The sequence below is a fragment of the Megascapheus bottae genome, chromosome 23, assembly GCF_031878675.1.
Source record: "Megascapheus bottae isolate mThoBot1 chromosome 23, mThoBot2.hap1, whole genome shotgun sequence".
NCBI lineage: Eukaryota > Metazoa > Chordata > Mammalia > Rodentia > Geomyidae > Megascapheus > Megascapheus bottae.
The window spans coordinates 13,328,762-13,343,274 of NC_143531.1; the positions used below are offsets into that span (position 1 = coordinate 13,328,762).

The 14,513-nt window shown below is 43.4% G+C and overlaps 1 protein-coding gene across 1 annotated transcript in view; it reads left to right on the forward strand.

The window, feature by feature from the left end:
- Manba (mannosidase beta) overlaps positions 1-14,513 on the forward strand; it is a 40,521-nt gene continuing 26,008 nt past the window's right edge. The window contains exons 1-5 of the mRNA XM_090356746.1: positions 1-223; positions 6,645-6,739; positions 8,400-8,505; positions 10,405-10,575; positions 13,508-13,631. Coding sequence (XP_090212872.1) covers positions 41-223; positions 6,645-6,739; positions 8,400-8,505; positions 10,405-10,575; positions 13,508-13,631 — 679 coding nt within the window. The 5' untranslated portion in view covers positions 1-40. The remainder of the gene's footprint in view (positions 224-6,644; positions 6,740-8,399; positions 8,506-10,404; positions 10,576-13,507; positions 13,632-14,513) is intronic.

The window sequence follows — 14,513 nt, forward strand, 5'->3', positions numbered from 1 at the left end:
TTCTGGGAGGGGAGGGGACTCGGCGACGTGGGCTCCGGAGATGCGGATGCACCTGCTGGTGCTGCTGCTCGTGGGCCCCGCGGGCTGGGCGGCGGCGGCGGCCGGGAGCAGCGTCAGCCTGAACGGGGACTGGCGGGTGCGCAGCGAGAACGGCTCGCTGCAGCTGCGCGGGTCGGTCCCGGGCTGCGTGCACAGCGCCTTGATCCGGCAGCGCCTGATCCAGGTACGGGGTGCGGTCCACGCGAGCCCTGCGCCCTGCCCTCTGCCCCTGCGGTGGTGCGGGAGGCCCGCGGCCGCACTGCCAACCCTTAAAATCTCCGGTTCTTCCTCGTCGGTGTGGAGCCAACTTCCCCTTCCATCTTGTGCTTGGGTGGGGGAGGAAGAGAAAGAAGGGGACCCAGCCAGTGGGGTACAGCCCGAACCCCAGTCATTCAGACAGGAGGGAGTTTAGAGAGAGGCCAGGTGGGGAGCGTGGTTGCTGTCATTTATTTTTAAAGAACTTGCACATGATTTTATTTCCTCCTAAAAGATACTTGCCATGACAGCAACAAGTATAAGGGAATATAAATCATTATCATTCAAACGTTGGATGTAAGTTAACACATATTTATTATTGCACGTGGAGAATTTTCTCTTCACGGTGTGAGTTGGAAAGAAAGGTGAAGGAGAAATAAATTTTAAAAAAAGTTAACTTGGACTCTTGGTGGAGACAGAGTTTGTGCTACTCAGTGTCATGTCTCTGTTGCTGTTGGGTTTTTTTGTTTGTTTTGGGGGGGGTTCTTTTTTTTCCAGTTAGGGGAGTCCGATGGGGGTAGAAAAGGAGACTTACAAGATTAAAAACTGGAATTGCCACTGTTAGCATATATTTTAAATATTAGGCTTGGTAGTGTGCTGGGGTTAGAACCCAAGGCCTCTACCAATGAGCTGCACACCCCACCCTAAGCCTAAATCTTTTTTCCTTTTTTTTTTCTTTTTTCCTTTTTTTTAAATTTAATGTATTCCCATACTGAAATGCCTATAGGAGTTAAGTCAAATGAACTAGATCACTAGATAGATATCAATAAAATTAATTCTTAGAGCATGAAGAAAAGCAAGTTATAGAATACCCGGTAATACCAATGGCAATCAAGTCTCAAAATACAAATAATGCCATCTTAGATCAAAAGTAAAAATGAAAAAAATGTTGATTCACATAAATATGTGAATCTATTATTTTCTGAATTTGTCCTGGATATTGCAAACTTTTTCACAATATATATCCTGATTTGCTTTAAAAAGAAAACATTCTAGGGATCCTTCTGCCCTTGCTTGATTTTTTCTGCTTAAGAGTTGAGCCATACCTCCACTTCTGGCTTTTTGCAGGTTAGTTGGAAATAAGAATCCCACAGACCTTTCTGTCCAGGCTGGTTTCAAACTAGATCCTCAGATCTCAGCCTCCCAAATAGCTTGGGATTACAAGTCACAGGTGATCAGCCTAAGTCATTTTTTAACGCTGAGCTATAAGTTGTAGCTTCCTTTCTTGGCACATGGATAGGTGGTTCTGAGTTTCCAATATATACAAAGCTTGGGAACCTGCAGCCTGTACACAGAGATTTGCAAACAGATTTCCATTTTCCTTTATCTTTCTTTCGTCTTTCTCCACTTGGGCTTCACTCGGGCTGTGTTTATCATTGTTTCACTTCTTGTCTTTGCTTGGAGACAATGTACTGGAATTCCGTGCATTTCTGGGCTGTCTGTGTTGCTGTTATGCTCACAATAGCTCCATAGAGCAGGGGTTCTGTTCTGGATTTTGTAGATGAGTTTGGAGAAATTAGAGAGCAGGCCCAAGACTCTAGAGCAACTGAGTTGACAGAAAAGGGATTAGAAACTAGGGGCCCTGACTCTGTAGCCTGGATTCTCTCCTCTGCTAGGCTCAGTCGTGGTGTCTCAGAAGAGCTTGTGTCTGTGAAATATGGCAATGCACTGTCAGGATTATCTCACCACAGGGCCTTAACTAGGGTTATGCAAAATTTCCCATCTGGTACTCAGGAGTTGGTCTCTTCTTTTGTTAAGATGTGTATCACAAAGGAGAGAAGACTGAAACCAACAGTGAGCACTGTCCGGTGTGTGTGTTTGGGTATGCAGTCTCAGACATAAGTGCTTTATTCTTCATTAACAAGCTACCCACAACATAGATGACGAGCTGCCCTTGATGTCCGAGGCTTCACTTGGGCCTTCTTTTTTTTTTTTAATGCCAGGCGTGGGGTTTGAACTCAGGGCCTGAGCACTGTCCTTGGACTTTTCTCAAGGCTAGAGCTCTGCCATTTGAGCCACAGCACTTCCAGCTTTTTTCTATGTATGTGGCACTGAGGAATTGAAACCCGGTTTTTGTGCACTCTAATACTAGGCCAAACTCCCAGCCCCAACTTGGGCCTTCTTGATGGAAGCCTGGTTTGTTCTGCCAGATGCCTCTGTGCCTCATTTTACTTCTTGAATTAAGCCAATGTAAAACAATGACTTCAGCAAATCAGATTACTGCCTTGAGTTATACATCAAGAAAGAATATAGGTCAGAAGTCACTGAGAAAGAGTGTTCATATCATGAAATAATAACTCCTTGTGGGAATAAGTTATAATGCCCCCCCTCTTTTTGAGCTCAAATTCAAGACTTAGGTGTTAACTTGGAATTTACTCAAGGCTTCTGCTCTATCACTTGAACCACAGCTCCACTTCCATCTATTTTGTTTTGTTTTTGTAGTTAATTGGATATGAGAGTCTCACAGACTTTCCTGTCCAGTCTGATTTTGAACTGAAATCTTCAGATCTCACCCTCTTGAGTAGCTGGGATTACAGCTGGGATTATACCAGTGCCCAAATCCCTCTCCCCTTTACTGGGGCTTAAACCCTGGGCCTTGTGTTGTCACTTGGCTATTCTACCCAAGGCTGTCTTCTACTTGAGCCATACCTGCACTTCTGGCTTTTTGCTGGCTAATTGGAAGTAAGAGTCTCACAGACTTTTCTGCATGGGCTGGCTTTGAACTGTAATCTTCAGCGTTTAGCCTCCTGGGTAGATAGGATTGCAGGTATAAGCTGCCAGCACCCAGTGATCAGAGTTATCTTTTAGAAGGTCACTGCCATGCATGAAGACTGGAGTGCAGGAGAGTGAACGTGTGGACGCTGGTGAGGGACTATTGCAGTTCTGTTGGCTGCATTAAAAGTTGTGAGAATGGTTATGAGAATGTGTTGAATACAGAATCAAAGGACGTATTTGGTTGCATGTGTTGATAGATTGCTTGTGGGAAGAGGAAAGAGCAGACTAGGTGAACTTGAAGAGTTTGGATTTGAGATGATCAAAGGGAATCTGCATTTACTGAGAGGCTCTGTACCAGCCTCAGCTGTTTCATAGATGACTCTGTTTTCTGTACAGAACTCCTAATATCTTCCCACTCCAAGGTTGAATAATTGAAGCCAGTAAAGTAGAGCAGCAACGGACATATGAGCAAGAGAAAAGGCATGCAGATTGTGTGTGTGTGTGTGTGTGTGTGTGTGTGTGTGTGTGTGTGTGTGTGTGTGTATTTGTGGGTTCCAAGGCTTGAACTCTGGGTCCGCACACTGTCCCTGAGCACTTTTTGCTTAAGGCTAATGCTCTACCACTTGAGAAATAGAGCCATTTCCAGCTTTTCTGTGATTTAATTGGAGATAAGAATCTCACGCATTCCTGCCTGGGATGGCTTTGAACCATGCCATTTGCAGGCTCTGATGACCTTTGACTTGTTGACATGGAGTAAGACAGGTCAGTATGAGTTATAAATCACCAGCTTGGTTGCCTCCATGACACGCTTGTCTCTTGCTGCTTGCTCAGTCAGTAGCTCTGCCACCATCACCATGGACGGGGTTTGTGACAGGTCACAATGTTGGCTAATGAGCAAGTGTGTGGTGGAGCAAGCTGGATCTCCTGGGTCTGAGTCATTGCTTTAGCATTATTTAAATAGCCACTTGAACTTGGACTCCAGATCTCTGCTCATAACTTGAAGCAATAACAACATCATCCAGTGAGGTCATATCTCCACATCCAGGTCCAGCAGGATCGTTTCCCTGTTGCTGTCTTGTAGCAGAGCCTAGAGGGCAGGGGTCAGCACTGGACCATCAGAGAAGGTGGCTGACTTGGCGTTAGACCAGGTTTTGTTCCGGGATACAGTTGAACTTAGTGGAGAGACTTTGGAACGCCCTTCATCTTTTGGAGTTTTTTTTTTTTTCAGTAGTGGGACTTGAACTCTGGGCCTGGGCATTGTCCCTGAGCTCTTCAACTCAAGGCCCTACCCCTTGAACCAGAGTGCCACTTCTGATTTTCTGGTGGTTAATTGGAGATAAGAGTCTCATGGACTTTAGTGCCTGGGCTAGCTTTGAACCATAGTCCTCAGATCTCAGCCTCCTGAGTAGCTAGGATTACAGGCGTGAGCCACCACACCTGGCTTGGGTTTTTTTTTTGTTTTTTTTAAGTATCCAGAATAGCATCTATTTAGAATCATGCAGTATGAAGCTTTCAGAGTTCTTTGAAGTCTGAAGGAAAAATTTTTTTAAGCTGTAAATATACACAGGGAGATTGCTTACTGCAGCTCAGTCTTTATCTCCTTTCAAGTGGGGGGTGGAAATGACAAGATGGGTACCTGAGCTCTGCCAGCCAGATGGTGGAGTGAGGTGAGTGAGACCCCTCATTAGCCTGTAAAGGTGTGGAGGGGAGGCAAAAGTGTGGAATTCCATAGTGTAGAATTATAAATAGGCTCAGCTGAGATGCTTGGTTGGTCAAACTAACAATCAAAGCTGTGTCCTTAAATATTTATTTTGTGTTTATTTACTGGAGAAGCTGAATTCTGTGTATGGGAAAACCAGACATGGAGACATGTCGACTAGACCTGCCACACATCATTCAAGAAATCAAAACCTTACTGTCAACAAGAACTTGAAAATCCATTTGATGATTGTCTGTTGTTCGTAAATCTTACCATATTGCTTCATTTCCTAGTAGCTTATTAAAGTATTTCTTCCCATTACGAGCCATATACTTTTCTTTATTCTACCACTTGAACCACAGCTCCACGTCGGCCTTTTGGTGGTTCATTGCAGATAAGAGTCCAGGCTGGGTTTTGAATGGTATCCTCAGAGCTGCAGCTCCTGAGTTGCTAGGATTACAGGAGAGAGCCACTGGCACTTGCTTTTTCTTTTGTATTTATAACGGGACCTTGCACTTTTGCTTGTTTATTTCAGCCAAGACTGGCTCCCTACTGGCTCTCTACCATGTGAGCAGCCCCTCTGCTTCCAGTATATTCTGCTTCATCTTGATACAAGTCAGTGATTGTAGTGCTGAAAGCTGAAGGGTGGGAAAGGGGCAGCAGGAGGAAGATCAGGGGATGTTGAACGGGGATCCTGAGGGCACTCAAATGGAACAAGATGGATGTGTGAAGCCACAGGAGGCCTAGTTTCTAAGGCAAAAGGGTATCTGACACTCTCAGTAGAGAGTTGGGTACTAAACATGGCGTTGAGGGGACCATGTGGTTTACGGAACTCTTCCATTGCATCAGGAAAGCAGCCATGTATGGTATTTAAGGGAATGGGCATGGCTGAGCTCCAGTATAACTCTTATTTATGAGCCCAGGGCCATTCTTGACTTGCCAGCCACACAAACCCGTAATCAACTGCAGTTGTGTTTAGGTCTGTGGGCTGCATATTGCTGGCCCTGGTCTAGGTGATAGAGGAAACCTAGCTTGTGTGAGGAAAAGCAGTCTTTTCTATCAAAATGAGTTGCCATCTTAAGGACCTAATGTTAGGATTCTTGGCAAAACTTGACTGCCCAAACCATAAATTGTTAGTCCCACCCCTGGTTCAAAATCGGTACCAGCCATTTGTGAAGATTGTAACCTTGATACTCTGGCCAATAGGAGCGAAGGGGAGGGTCTTTGGGGTTAGGTTTAAAATGGAACTCACCATGCTCTCCTCATGTTTTGTCTCTCACTGGTGCACTTGCACCTTTCTGCAGAAGTAAACATTTGTCTTTCCCAGAGTGCTCTTTGTTTCTGGGTGAACAGCTGTTTGGGGGAGCTCTTTTTTTTTCCCTAGCAGATTGATTCTCTGGAAATTCTTGCTGTGCTCACTTGGTAAAGCCATGTGGAAAATAACTCTGGAAATGTAGATGACTCCAAGGAGTCCTGTGAGGAAAACCAAGGCAGCCACATTTCATCTGTGCACACCTTCTTTAATCATGTATCTATATTATTTATATCTCAGTATTCTTTCATTTTAAGTATTCATTGGAATTCATCTCCCCTCCCCTTTAATTTTTGTTGTTGTTTTACAGTGTTGAGCATCAAACCCAGGGTTTTCACATGCCAGACAAGTGCTCTGCCACTCTACTCAGCCCTGCAGCCCACTTTTTTGTGCTAATTGACCTCTATAAGTTAGAGGTCTTTTATTTTTAGGTGATCAATAGCTATCGTTAGTAGTTTTTAAGTTATACTTTGCTATCATTAAGTAGTTGTACAAAAGAGTTACCATTCGGCAAATCAATAGGAATACAATTTATCTTGATTGATGTCACCCCCTCATCATTCAGAAATTTAATTATTTGTGTTTGCATGCTTACATTTACCTATTTAGTTTTTGTATCAACAGGACCCTTACTACAGATTTAATGACCTTAACTACAGATGGATTTCCTTAGAGAACTGGATCTATAGCAAGGAATTTAAAATCCCTTTTAATACTAGGTATGTATGTGTTTGTATATACTGTACATATTATTATTTGGACATTTTTCCTTTTACTGTGGTTTGCTTTGTGTATCTGAGAGCTGAGTCAGGTGAAAGCATGCATTGTAAAGGTGAATGCATGATGAATGTTTTGTTCCGTGTGTAAATGTGGTGTCACTGACCATTAGTCATGAAATTGTGCCTTAGGGAATTATTTTTCCAATGGCGATATTGGAGTCACTTTGATCCAGTCATTTCTCTTTCTTTACTGGTTTTCTTCCCCCGCAGACAGAAGAGAATACATATTTATAGTGCTATTAGTAAGATGGGAGAGGCCTCATTTGTCTCATGTGGTGCTGACCAGCCCTGACTATGACCTTGCACTTCACGAGACCGTGAGAAGTGTATGCTTTGCCTTCAGTAATGTTCTATGCCATTATAACAAGTATGTCTATACAATGCAGAATGTAGCCTAAGGGTATTTGTCACCATTCTTACTAATTTAAAAAATTATTTATGTGTATGTATGCTCATGTGGCCACACACACAGCCTTTTCAGATCAAAGCTGGTCCTCTACCACTTGAGTTTTCTCCCACTTGGTTTTCAGGTGATTAATTGGAGATAAAAGTCATGGATTGGGCCGGGAGTTTGGCCTAGTAGTAGAGTGCTTGCCTAGCAGGCATGAAGACTGGGGTTTGATTCTTTGGTACCACATACATAGAAAAGCCAGAATTGGTGCTGTGGCTTAAGTGGCACTGGCCCTGAGTTCAAGCCCCAGGACTGGGGGGGAAAAAATCATGGACTTTCCTGCCCAGGATTAGCTTCGAACTGTGATCCTCAGATTTAAGCCTTCTGAATAGATTAGATTACAAGCATGTGCCATCAGGACCCAGTTTTTGTTGTTGTTTTAGAAAAGGAGAATGTTATTGGGATATAATTCACATAACTTATGTCACTTGTTTAGTGTAAAATCCAGTGGATTTAGAATATGTACAGAGTTGTATAACCATTACCACAATCTATTTTAGAACATTTTTTTCTTATCTACAAAAGAAAGCTATGTCCACGAGCAGCCATTGTTCCTTTCCTCCCAGCACTAACTGGCTTTCTGTCTCTATGGATTTACCTGGTCTGTAAACTTCATATGCACTGAATTATTTAAGAATATATGTTTTACCCAGTGCTGGTGGTTCATACCTGTAATCCTGTCTACTCAGGAGGCTGAGATCTGAGGGTCAAGTTCAAAGCCAGCCTGGGCAAGAAAGTCCAATAGGGGAGGGAAATGGGGACCAAGACATGTGAAAGGGTATCAATGTATGGGAATTAATGCACCATCTATCTGGCCAATATCATGTAACCCTTCTATTAATTACAATAAAAAATTTATGGAAAAAAAAAAGAAAGTCCAATAGACTCTTAAACTCTAACTAATCACCAGAAAACTAGCAGTGGAGCTGTTCTCAAGTGGTAGAGCTCTATTCTTGAGCCGAAAGAGCTCAAGCACAGCACCCAGGCACTGAGTTCAAGCCCCACAACTGACCAAAAGAAAAAAAAAAGAATGTATATTTTCTGTGAACTATTAATTTCTTTAGTTTTTAACTAATTACAAACCACTTTTCTAGCTAATGTCTTATACATCTTGTTTTAAATTTCTTTTTCTTCCTCTCTCTCTTTTAGCCAATGGCAAAAAGTAAATTTGGTTTTTGAAGGGATTGACACAGTTGCAGAAATCCTATTTAACAATGTCACTCTTGGGAAAACAGACAACATGTTCCGTAGATACGTAAGTAGACAGTGATGCCAGGTTGTACAGTCTCTTAGTGCATGTTTGTGTCCTTGTGAATGGCCGGGGGTTAGTGCATAGTTGGCCTGCAGTTAACACAGGCTCCGGGTTAGTTTGTGCTCTCCCTTGTCACAGCTATAGAAGGGTAGAAACACTGCAGAAACCTCCGGAAGTGAATGGGGTGAGGTGGCTGACAAGTTCTTGGCACCTAGGAAGTGTCTGACCTTGCTTCACTTCTCTGTCCTCTGGCCATCCAATTCCAAAGGAAATGACAATTGACAAATGATTTGAAAAGGAACGATCTCTTTCTGGAATCATTTCCTCGAGATTGTGTATCTATGTTCCTTCTTTCCTTCTTTTTCAACACATGGCTTGAACTCAGGGCCTGGACACTGTCCCTGAGCTCTTTATGCTTAAGGCTAGCACTCTATCACTTGAGCCACAGCTCCACTCTGGTTTTCTGATGATTAATTGGAGATAAGTGTATCACAGTCTTTCTTGCCTCAGCTGGCTTCCAACTGTGATCCTCAGGTCACAGTCCAGTAGCTAGAATCATAGATATGAGCCACCAACTTCCAGCTAGAACAATTTCTTGTTCCTCTTTGCCTTCCTCAATCTCTCCTTCCCTTCCTCCTTCCCTCCTTCTCTACTTTCCTCTTTTCTTCCTCTCTTCCTTCTTTTTTTTTTTTTTTTTTACCAGTCCTGGGGCTTGAACTCAGGGCCTGGGCACTGTCCTTGAACACTTTTTGCTCAAAGCTAGCACTCTGCCACTTGAGCCACAGCATCACTTCTGGCTTTTTCTGTATACATGGTTCCAGGGAATTGAACCCAGGGCTCGGTGCTACCACTAGGCCACACTCCCGGCCCCTCTTCCTTCTTTCCTTCCTTTCCCTTCCTCCCTTCTTCTGTCTCCTCTCCCCTTTCCTCCATCCCTTCCTTCCTCTTTCCTCTCTCCCTCTGTCCTTCCTTCCTGCCTTCTTTCTTTCTCTTTCCTTCCTTCCTCCCTACTCTTTTTCTCTCTTCCTCTTTCCTTCCTCTCCCTTCCTTTCTCTCTCTCCCCTTTGCCCATTTTCTTCCCTTCCTTCTCCTTTTCCTTCCTCCCTCCTCCCTTCCCTCTTTTATTTTTTCTTCTCCCCTCTCCCTTCATCCCTCTCCCCTTTCCTTTCTCTCGCTTTTTCCCTTTCCCCTTCTCCCTCCCTTTCTCTCTCCATTTTCCCTACTCCCACTTTGTGTGAGAGTCTTGCTCTGTAGCCCAAACTGGCTTAGGTGAAGAGTTCATCACATTGTAGGTGATCAGTAGTTCTTGGGAGTAGTTTGTTTTTGAACTATGTTGCATATTTAGCTCCTTACTAGCCTCGACCTCATGCTCATGATCCTGCTGCTTTGCCTTTACGGATCTGGGGTTACAGACAAGCACCACCATGTCCATCAAGGGTACATTTTTTTAATAACAAAAATAACTTATGACTTAGAAATGCATGCTATGCATTCCAGAGAGTCAGGTTGTCATAAAGTGTCTAGAGACTTTTGACAGTTCAAGGCCACGTGCGCCTAGCCAGAGTGGACATTCTAGGACTAAAGATATTTTCTGCTCTGTTTCCCTGGGGCCATTATTCCATCAGTAAAAATAGAAAGAAGAGCCTAGAAATCTGTTTGGACACATGGAGATGCCTAGATATATAACCCAACTCACTGCTATTGGACTGTGCTAGAGGGATGCTTCCAGCCAGTGAGGCTAGCCCTACATTTGAATTATTTTTACGTCTTTCCTGCATTCTATATTTTTCTACTATATATATATATATGTATACACACACACACATACATACACACACACACACACACACACACACAATTACTTTTAGATCATGGGTTGTTTGTTCTCTCCCTTTAATTCAGAGCTTTGATATTTCCAACATTGTCACTGACATGAACTCCATTGAGCTGCGTTTCCAGTCAGCGGTTGAATACGCAAAACAGCAGAGCAGAAGTCACACTGGCTATCGGGTGCCCCCAGAATGCCCTCCATCTGTGCAGAAGGGCGAATGCCATGTCAACTTTGTACGAAAGGTAATGCTCTCATAAGCTCTTAGGCTGCAACTTTGAGGATGGATGTGTCTGCTCAGGATATGAAGGTTTGGACTCTCAGGCACAGCACAAAATCTGGCTGGGTGCTGGTGGCTCACACCTATAGTTCTAGCTACTCAAGAGACTAAGGTCATGTGTCACTGACTGAAGATGCAGGTCAGGGGAGTTCTTGTCACAATTTACCACCCCCTCTCTGACAAAAATATCCACAAGTGGACCTGCAGCTCAAGTGATAGAGTGCTAACCTCGAGCAAAAATAAAAACAACTCAAGGTCAGATCCCAAGCCCCGAATTCAGCTCCAGGACACCCATAAAGCAAAACAAAAAATAATAGAGCCTCTCCTAATCACTCAGTAGCCTTGAACATTTGCAATTAAACCCAAAAGATGATCTGAACATTTGTGGACGCTCTATCTTTCTGTTTCCTTCAGAACATAGATAACATCAGGAAAAGGAGAAGAAATTATATAGTTGATTATATAACATTGTGAATTTTATTATTTTTATGGTACTGAGATTTGAGTCTTCAATTAAAAAAACTAACTGTAATCCCTATGTCTATCATTTTTGTAATAACAATAAAAAATTAAAAACAAATAAGCTGGTAGTGGAGGCATGACTCAAGTGCTAGAATGCCAGCTTTACTTGAAAAATCTAAGTGAGATTGCAGGACCCTGAGTCCAAACCCCGTACCTGCATACATGCATGTTGTGCATGCGTACATACACACGTATGCACACAAAAGAATCATTTAAATCGAGACATTGGTGATTTCATAATATAAACATTGAACGTCAAGATTCCTCAGGCAGATCATCATGTCAGTAACATTCGTCACCACGCCCACTGGGCCACTCATGTCAGTGATTGTTTTGACATCTTTCAGAAAGAAAGACTTCTAAATTCATAATTTAGGAGGAAGGGATTAAAAAGTCTAGCTAAATGCATTATATAGCTTATAATATCTACATTTTTTTTTTTGCCAGTCCTGGGCTTGAACTCAGGGCCTGAGCACTGTCCTTGGACTTTCTCAAGGCTGGAACTCTACCACTTGATCCACAGCACCACTTCCAGCTTTTTTCTATGTATGTGGTAACGAGGAATTGAACCCAGGTCTTCGTTTATGCTAGGCAAGCACTACCACTAGGCCAAACTCCCGGTCACCTTCATTCTTTATAGTTATATTTAGCATGGTGTTTAGGTCTAGAGATGTTTTAGAGAGATATGAAAAGAATAACTTAATGCAACATAGTTGTTCATGCCTGTAATCCCAGCATTCATGAGTCTGAGACAAGAAGATTACAAGCTCAGAGAGAGATGTAGGGGGAGGGAAAAAGAGAGAGAGAGAGAGAGAGAGAGAGAGAGAGAGAGAGAGAGAGAGAGGGAGGGAGGGAGGGAGGGAGGGAGGGAGGGAGGGAGAGAGAGGGAGGGAGGGAGAGAGAGCGCTCACGCGCGCGCGAGAGAGAGAGCAAGCCTCCGTTGTTTCCACATAGTTTCCTGTTAAACAACAATAAACAACTCTTCCCAATTGGATTTCAAAATCTTAGAATATCACTGTCAAATTTAGCTGCATTGCCTAAGTAGATACTTTGACTATTGGAAGAATTAGCTATTGTATGTTGTGAGCTGCAGCCAAGTTTTCAGGTTGTAATGGCATTTGTTGGCCCCGATTCTGCCAGGCAGGTGTGAGTGTGGTTTTGCTGGATGCCTCGGGCGCTCGGTGCCTGCCGAGGCGAGAGTTGTTCTGTTCTCGCTGCCCTGCAGTCCTTACTGTAGTCCCCTGCAGGCTGTGACTAGGGTCATGGCCTGATCTGGAGCTCATTGGTTCCTGGCAGGCCCTGTGCTGCTCCAAGACACACAGCTGGCTCCCCCTAGGCCACAAGAGAGCAGAGGAGCGTGTCCAAAGCAAACCCTGCAGACTTTCTCATCTAATTTTGGAAATGACATCATCTCTGGTCCTTTGGTTGGTAGTTAGTGGGTCTCTGTGTCTGATACATATTCAAGGGAGAGGAAAGCACATGGTGTGAGCACAGGAAGGGATGATTGTGGGCACGTGTGTGTGCACACACTCATACTCACACACAGAATTAAGAACTCAATTATATTCCTCAAATTTGCATGTTTGAACTTGTAACTTCCATGTTTCAGGATGTAACTCTCTTTGGTGACTGTGTGTGTGTGTGTGTGTGTGTGTGTGTGTGTGTGTGTGTGTGTGTGTGTGTGTGTGTGTGTGTGTGTGTGTGTGTGTGTGTGTGTGTGTGTGTGTGTGTGTGTGTACCAGTACTAGGGGTTGAACTCAGGGCCTGGGCACTGTCCCTGAGCTTTTTTGCTCAAGACTAGAGATCACCACTTTAGCCACAGCTCTATTTTTTGCTTTTTGGTGGTTAATTGAGGATAAGAGTTTCATAGATTTTCCTCCCTAGGCTGATTTTGAATCTTGATCACAGATAAGATACAGGTGTGAGCCACCAGCCTTTAGCTGGAGACAGTCTTCGAGAAGATGCTTAAGTTAAAATGAGGTGGTGAGGCTGAACCCTAACCCACCACCCACTGGTGTCTTTGTAAAAAGACATTGGACAGCAGAAGGAGACAGCGGGGCTGCCATCCGAGCACAAAAAGACCAGAAAAGACCGCAGGAAAGTTCCTGCCTGAAGCCAAGGAGAGAAACTCCTCAAACACCAAACCCACACTTGCTTTGATCCTGGGCCTGTGGCTCTTGAGGGGGAAGAGATGAATTTGACCAGACAAAGCCAAGCAGTGGGTGATGTGATTATGGCAACTTTAGCAAACCCATATACAGATTCATAGGTCATCTTTGAAAGAAAGTGCTATCATAATGTTTAAACTTTTGGGTAATCAATATGTCTTCTTTTCTTTCCTCCTTCTCTTCTTATTGTTTGCCTTGAAATCATAGGAACAATGCTCCTTTAGCTGGGACTGGGGACCCTCTTTTCCAACCCAGGGAATCTGGAAAGATGTGAGAATTGAAGCCTATAATATTTGTCATCTGAGTTACTTCACGTTTTCCCCAATATATGGTAAGCTAACAATAATGATTTCTTGCCTTCTTTTTTTTTTTAAAAAAATTCTCGGGGCCGGGAGTTTGGCCTAGTGGTAGAGTGCTTGCCTAGCATGCAGGAAGACCCAGGTTCTATTCCTTGGTACCACATACATAGAAAAAAAAGCTGAAGTGGTGCTGAGGCTCAAGTGGTAGAGCTCTAGCCTTGAGAAAGTCCAAGGACAGTGCTCAGGCCCTAAGCTCAAGCCCAGGTCTGGCAAAAAAAAAAAAAAATTCTCCTCTTTGCCACTAAATTTAAGTTTATAATTTGAATATATAAATACATTTCTCAGAGACCTAGTTTTTAAAATAATGTGACACATCCAATGTACAAAAGAGAAATAGATATAGACTGTGACTTGTCATAAAAGTTTACAGTATAACCAGGCACCCAGTGGCTCATGCCTGAAATCCTTACCACTTAGGAAGCTGAAATTAGAGGGTAGTGGTTCAAAGCCAGCCTGGGCAGGAAAGACCATCAGACTCTTATCTACAATTAACCACTGGAAAATCAGAAGTGGCCCTATGGCTTCAAGTGGTAGAGCACTAGCCTTGAGCGAAGTAGCTCAGGGACAGAGCTTAGGCTCCCAGTTCAAGCCCCATGACTGACCAAAACAAAAAGTTTACAATATAAAGCAAGTAGGTAGGAAAAAACTTTAGCATATTTTGAAAAAATTAAAATTTAAAAGAAAAGAAAAAGAAAAGCTTTCCAACTAACCGCTAGGCCAAACTCCCGGGCCCCGGATACTATCCCTTTTTTGCTTAAGGTTGTTGCTCTATGACTTGAACCCTTCTACTTCTGGTTTTTTGGTGGTTAATTGGAGATGAGTCTCACAGACTCTCTTGCCCAGGCTGATCCTCA